Source organism: Camelus dromedarius, chromosome 29 (genome assembly GCF_036321535.1).
Source record: "Camelus dromedarius isolate mCamDro1 chromosome 29, mCamDro1.pat, whole genome shotgun sequence".
Lineage (NCBI taxonomy): Eukaryota > Metazoa > Chordata > Mammalia > Artiodactyla > Camelidae > Camelus > Camelus dromedarius.
This window is the reverse complement of record NC_087464.1, coordinates 17714128-17720127: the sequence shown is the minus strand read 5'-3', so window position 1 is coordinate 17720127 and position 6000 is coordinate 17714128. Positions and strand designations below refer to the sequence as shown.

General features: G+C 53.2%; 1 protein-coding gene across 2 annotated transcripts in view; it reads left to right on the top strand.

Annotated features, from left to right (window-relative positions):
• Nucleotides 1–1531: 1531 nt before the first annotated feature.
• AP3B2 (adaptor related protein complex 3 subunit beta 2) overlaps nt 1532–6000 on the top strand; it is a 31556-nt gene continuing 27087 nt past the window's right edge. For both annotated transcript variants that reach the window (XM_031440644.2, XM_064480631.1), the window contains exon 1: nt 1532–1852. In XM_031440644.2, the coding sequence (XP_031296504.2) occupies nt 1740–1852 (113 nt within the window). In that variant the 5' untranslated portion in view covers nt 1532–1739. The remainder of the gene's footprint in view (nt 1853–6000) is intronic.

Below are 6000 nucleotides of genomic sequence, written 5' to 3'. Positions count from 1 at the left end.
AGCGCTGTGTACATAAAGCCATGGATGCTGACCCACCTTCCTATCACCCAATGTGGAGCAACGGTGTGCACTTTGCACTACATCTGCTCAGCTTGGACCCCCTACAAGAAGACCCGAGTCCCACTAGCCCGGTGAGCACAGCTCAGCTACCCACCCAGGACCTCACCCCACCTCCAGAGCCGGTTAACAAATGCAGCTAACCAATCTGCTGCTGCAAAATTCATACCCTCCCTCCCCACCCAAGGTCACCTTCCTCAAACTCAAGATCTACTTTACTCTGGTAGACCCAAAGCCCCCAGAAGCAAACTAGGCCTGCTAACTCGTTAAGATTCTACTCTGAAACCCTTTTGGGGCCACTGCAGAAAGATCCCAGCTCACAGGTCCTGGGCATATCTATTTACTTCAGCCTACTTCAGCCATGCGCTGCCATGGTCCTGGTCAACCCTCATTCCCATTCCCCAGTGGAACCCATGTACAGAACCAAAGCTCCACCTTTCCAGTCCTCACCCATCTCCACCCAGGCCCACCAATTCTGATTCTGGAGATCAAGACTCAGCCCTGTGGATCCTTTTGCTCTCTGAATCCAGTCTTCCTCACCTCCTCCCCCAAGCCCAGCCAAGAGACCCCACCCAGCTTTTCAACCTATTGCCCTTAATTCAACTAGATCCCACTCCTTTCTCCAGCCCACTCACAACTTTCCCTCTAGACCCAGGCCGTGTTTCCTTGGGGTGCCTTGGGCTTTGGGAGATGAACTGGGGGCCTCACATGATCCAAGAATTTTGGCAATCATACCAGACCCTAACTCAGCCTCTTCCCTTTTCCTTCCTTCCTAGGTGTCAGTGGATGTGGACTTGACTATGGACTAGCCATGACCTCAGGCATGCCAAGGTGGGCGTGGGGGCTTCGGGAATGGTCATTAAACTATTTTCCAAAGCTGAATTCAGGGTTCACCGCCCCCGCTATTCTCTCCCCATCTCTCCACATCTGCATTTACATCTACAGCAGCCTGCTGTATGTAAGCTCCTCAGCCTTCCTTAAATAACATCATCTCCAGGGAAGTCCCTGGCTTCCTGGTGAGAAAATAGGACGCTGTCAGAGGGGCCCAGATTTTGTAGGAAAAATGGAGTGGGGAGAGGGACCGACCTTGGTCTCTGACCCAGTCTCAGGGTGCAGTGCCTCCTTCCTGCTGTAGGACCCTCAGTCTCAGTCTTGTGGCACAGCTTTTCTCTTAACCCCCCACCCCACCCCACCTTTTCTTTCATTGCGTGGGTGAGTATCCGTGCTTGAGTCTGGAATGAGCGGAGCTTCCTAGAAGCCATACCACTGAGACCTGGTGTTCTGGAGTGGGTTCGGCATCCTGGAAGGCTGTCCCATCATCAGTCCAGGAACTTCCACCTACCCCCAGACCTTTAAAGGGTCAGGAACCTTCCTTACGGGGTTGAGGCGGGGGCTGATTTCCGAGGGATTGGGGCGGGGCTAGACCCTGCTGCACCTCCCCTCCCGCTCCCCCCACGGACACGCCTTCCGCTCCGCAGGCGCTGGTGCCTTTAAGAACCTCAACGCCCTCCGCCCTGATTGATAAATCCGCGCGCTGCCTCCACCACAGTAGATTGCTGCCTCTGCAGAGCGCGGGCCGCGCCGCCGACCTCGCCTTCCCGGACTGCGTTCCCTTCCTCGACCCCAGCCGCATCCGGGCCGCGCCAACTCCTCTCCAGCGAAGCTCTCTCCTCTGCTGCCTCATGTCGGCCGCCCCAGCCTACAGCGACGACAAGGGAGGCTCTGCGGGCCCCGGGGAGCCCGAGTACGGCCACGACCCGGCGAGTGGCGGCATCTTCTCCTCCGACTACAAGCGGTGAGGGAGCCCGCCGAGAGGGTGGCTAGACCCGGCGCCGCAGCGGGAGACGCGCTCCGGTACCACGGACAGCGCCTGGGCCCGTCCGCTGCGGCCCAGCCCATGCCCCGCCCCGGAACCGCGGACCGGAAGCCCCCTCCCGCAGCGGGCACTGACCCTGGCAACCCTCGTACCCACGCCAGCACCCTGCTCGGAGGGGCCGGCCTGGAACCCGGGAAGGGGATTGGAGGCTGGTGGGGGATGGGCTAGCCAGCTCCGTTTCTGGAGGACCAACCCCAGGATTTCTCCTGTTTGTAGGTTTGGATCACAGGGTCCTCGCCTTTTTCCGCGCGTGACGAATTGACCCTGAAAGAACGTAGGGGAGGGGCCAGAATCGGCGAGCTTGAGCCGCGGGCCTGTCCGGGAAGGACAGTCCTGGATACATACTCAGAACCTCCCAGGCCTGGCCCCTCCTACAGTCCATTTTCCCTCATTCTGGTCCCCGTGTTCTCATCCCCATCTACACTCTGGCGCCCACACTCCTGCTCCCCACTTTGCCCCTATGCTTACCACTCTTCCCTTTTACCTTTGGCTCATTCGTTCGTTAATTCGTTTATTCGTGAGTTCTGAATCAAGCATTTTTAAGGACCTTGTCCTTGTCCTAGTCACTAAATGCAGCCGTGAGCATGATTCAGTTCTTGAGAATGTCCTCTAGTTGTCTAGAGGGGAACACAGGGAAGATTCTGTCAGTGACGATTCAGTGTAGTGGGGGCAGTCAGAGGGATGAGGTGTTGTTCCCTGGGCCTGGAGAGAAGGGAGAGGGGGAGAGCGAGGTATGTTTCAGGCAGAGGAAGAGGTGAAGGAGAGCCTGGTCACAGGTTTTGTAGGTGTTAGTACAATGTGGCCAGAATCTCTGAGCAAGCCCCCAGGAGTGACCAGATATATAGGTGAGGAGATGCCAAGGTTGGAGGTGGCTGTGGCCACGGAAGAGTTTTAAACAGGCAATAGCAGATTAGCATTTTAGAAGGATGCCAGGCTGGATTGTGGAGAAGGAATGTGCTGGACTGAGCAGGAGACAAGTGAGGGGATGTTGAAATTGGAGGAGGGGGGACATGATGGTGGCCTAAGTTTAAAAGGGTTTTAGGGCTGTTGAAGTGGTAGAAGCCGCAGACCTGATGATTACTTGCGAGGGGAGGGGAGGTGAGAGGAAGGGGCCAGGAGAAGATAAGGATAATACTCCAGTTACTAGTTCTTGCAGCGGATACATGGTGGTACCATACAGTGTAACTAGAAATAAAGTCATTACAAGCAAAGTTGTGGGAAATAATGTTGAGCCCAGCTTTTGACATGCCGAGATTGTAAACTCTGAGGTACATTCAAGTCTAGTCCTAGGGTGTTAGGATTTGGATTCCAGGAGAGATTATTAGTGTGTATGTATATATATATATATATATATATATATATATATACATGTGTGTGTGTGTGTGTATATATATATATATATATATATATATATATATATACATACATATGTCAATCAAAGCCACAAAACGAAGTGAAGATAACTTAGAGAGCCTGCAGTAAAATAAGTTCACAGGGCACGGGTGTGAACCCTGAAGACATGGACATTAAGGGTGACCAGAGAGCAGGGAGAGTGTCTCAAGGCAACTGAGAAAAAGTAAGCCAAGGATAGGAGGAAAAATAAAATGTAGTTTCAAGGAGAAGCAAGATATAAGCAGTGTCAATGCCCGTTGAGTTCAACTCAAATAAGGGAAGAAATTGTGACCACTGGTTTGACAAAGTGCAGGGCAACCCCTCCCTGCTCCAACCCCCACCTCCTGCCCTGGGAGACCAGTTCTGGCAAAGTTAGAAGAGAAGCTAGATTCCACCCCCACCCCCCACCGCCCACATTCTACTATGAACAATTTTAAACATAATACAATGAACAATTTTAAACATAATGTAATGAATATATGTATACCCTCCACCTAGATTCAAACATTTACATTGTGCCATATTTGCTTTGTTTAACCATCTAGCTATAAATATTTTTGCCTGAACCATGTAAGTTGCAAACATGGCCCCTCAGCCCTAATTTCTAATCAGCATATGAAGCCAGATTGAAGTGAATAGAGGAGTGAATAGGAATAGGAATTAAAAAAATAAACACAGGGAATAGGAATTTTTCTTTCAAGAAGTGTGATTGTAGAGGGAAGAGAGGGAGAGAGTTGCCAGAGGAGAACTTCAGTTCAAGATTTATTTATTTTATTTTTGTTATTATTTTTCTTTGTTTATTATAGGATGGGAGAGACTAGAGCAAGTTTAACTGCTGATGGGAAGGAGCCAATAGTGTAGGGGAGGCTGAAAGGAACTGAAGGAGGCAGAGATCCCTGAGTGATGGGAGGGAAGGCTTAAAGAGCTGGGTCGGAGGACTGGCATGGTTTTGAGGAGGACCAGCTCTGCTCTGAGGGAGGAGGGCAGGAGGAGAGGAGAGCATAGATGCAGGTGTTTGGCAGCTGCGGGGGATTTGATCTAAGGTCTTTATTTTCTGTGAGAAGCAATTAGTGAAGCTTGCAAGGACAAGGCTAGGGGTGAGAATTTGAGGAGTGTGGAGTGGGTTTGAAATACAGCCAATAAAGGCAACAGCTCCTGGCAGGGTAGGGATCAGTTGGAGGGGTTGACATGGGGGGCCTAGGCCAGGTATGAAGGAAATAGGTATAAGAGAGTGCTGATAGGAAGGGAAAAATCAAGGAACTGGCTCTGGAAAGACAGGTGAGGATCAGGAGGGCTAGGGTCAGAGGGAGCACAGGGTGTATAAGATTTCTGAGGAAGAGCAGTTCTGGGAGGCAGAGGTCCAGTTGTGGCATGAGAGTGGAGGTGAGGGAAGCCTCACTTCTGTCTGGATCAGCTCCCTAACCCCTCCTAGTCCCCTGCCTGGATATTGGGGGTTGGCTTTGTCCCCAGTCCCTGCCCTCCTCCCCCTGGTGAGTCCCTGTCTCTGAGCAGCGAAGAGGAAACCAGATCCTCCCTCCCCGCCAGTGTCTGGTTTCTGAGTTTCGGGGCGGGCTGTCTGGTGACAGTGACAGGCATCCCTGGCTCCCTGGTCAGCTCAGTCCCATTTTGGAGCAAGACTTGGTGTCCAATGCAGCGATTCCTGCAGCTCCCGGGGACCGTGGTGAGGCCAGGGGGCAGAGGGGCCTGTGGGGCTGATCAGGAGGCTGCCAGCCCTGTGCTGGCCCCTGAAGGTGGGCCGCCACCCTGGTACCAGGCCCTGCAGCCAGAGGAGCTTCGGTGGCTACAGGCTCCAGAGGAAGACACGAGCCCAGAAACATCCCTGGAAGGATCTTGCCCAGAGACTGACCAAGGCCAGAACCAGAGCCAGCCACTGCGGTACAGAGGAGCCCCCAGGGACCCTCACACAGACAGCCGGGAAGTCAAGGGATGGGAAGCTGCCACTCTGAGCCCAGACCCCTTTAAGTCCCAGTCCTCAGCAGGAGGACTGGGCGGCACTTAAGGTCTATGAGGGAGGGGATTGTCAGGGGCACTGTGCGGGGACTGAGAATTTGAGTCGGGGGAGACGAGCTTATCTCCCTGTAACCTCTGAAGGGAAGAGGATACTAAAATATTCGAGGGTGGAGCAAAATATTTGACCTTTTCCATCCCCCAGATCTTGGCTAAAGTGGGTTCTGGGTGAAGTTTGGGCACAGGATAAACACAGGATAAAATACTTGGCCACCTTCTCCCATCTAATGGGACTTGGGTGGGGAGAGGAGTGAGGAAGGTGTTTATCAGGTGAAGTGAATGTGCCATGTTTATCCCCGGCTGGCTCCAGTCACCCCCGGAGAGCCCCTCAGGCCAGGCCAGGCCAGAGGTCAGGTCACAGTGAGTGCAGTGTAAGGGGATCTGACTACATGAGATGAATCTTTCATGACCTCAGAGTGTTGCTGTGTATCTCTCCCTTCCTCTCCCTCTTGGGAACATGAACTGGTGGGAGCAAAGATGAGGGACCCAGGGTAGAGGGATCTGCTGTTGTGTTAGTGGGCATCTGACAATTCTGCCTCTGCTTGTCTGCTGTGACAGCCCCTCCCCTCCCCTCCCTCGAGTCCCCTTTGCCCAGGGCCTTGGAGCCTTCAGGAGCCTGGAGTGTGTGCACTAGGTTAGCTGGGTGG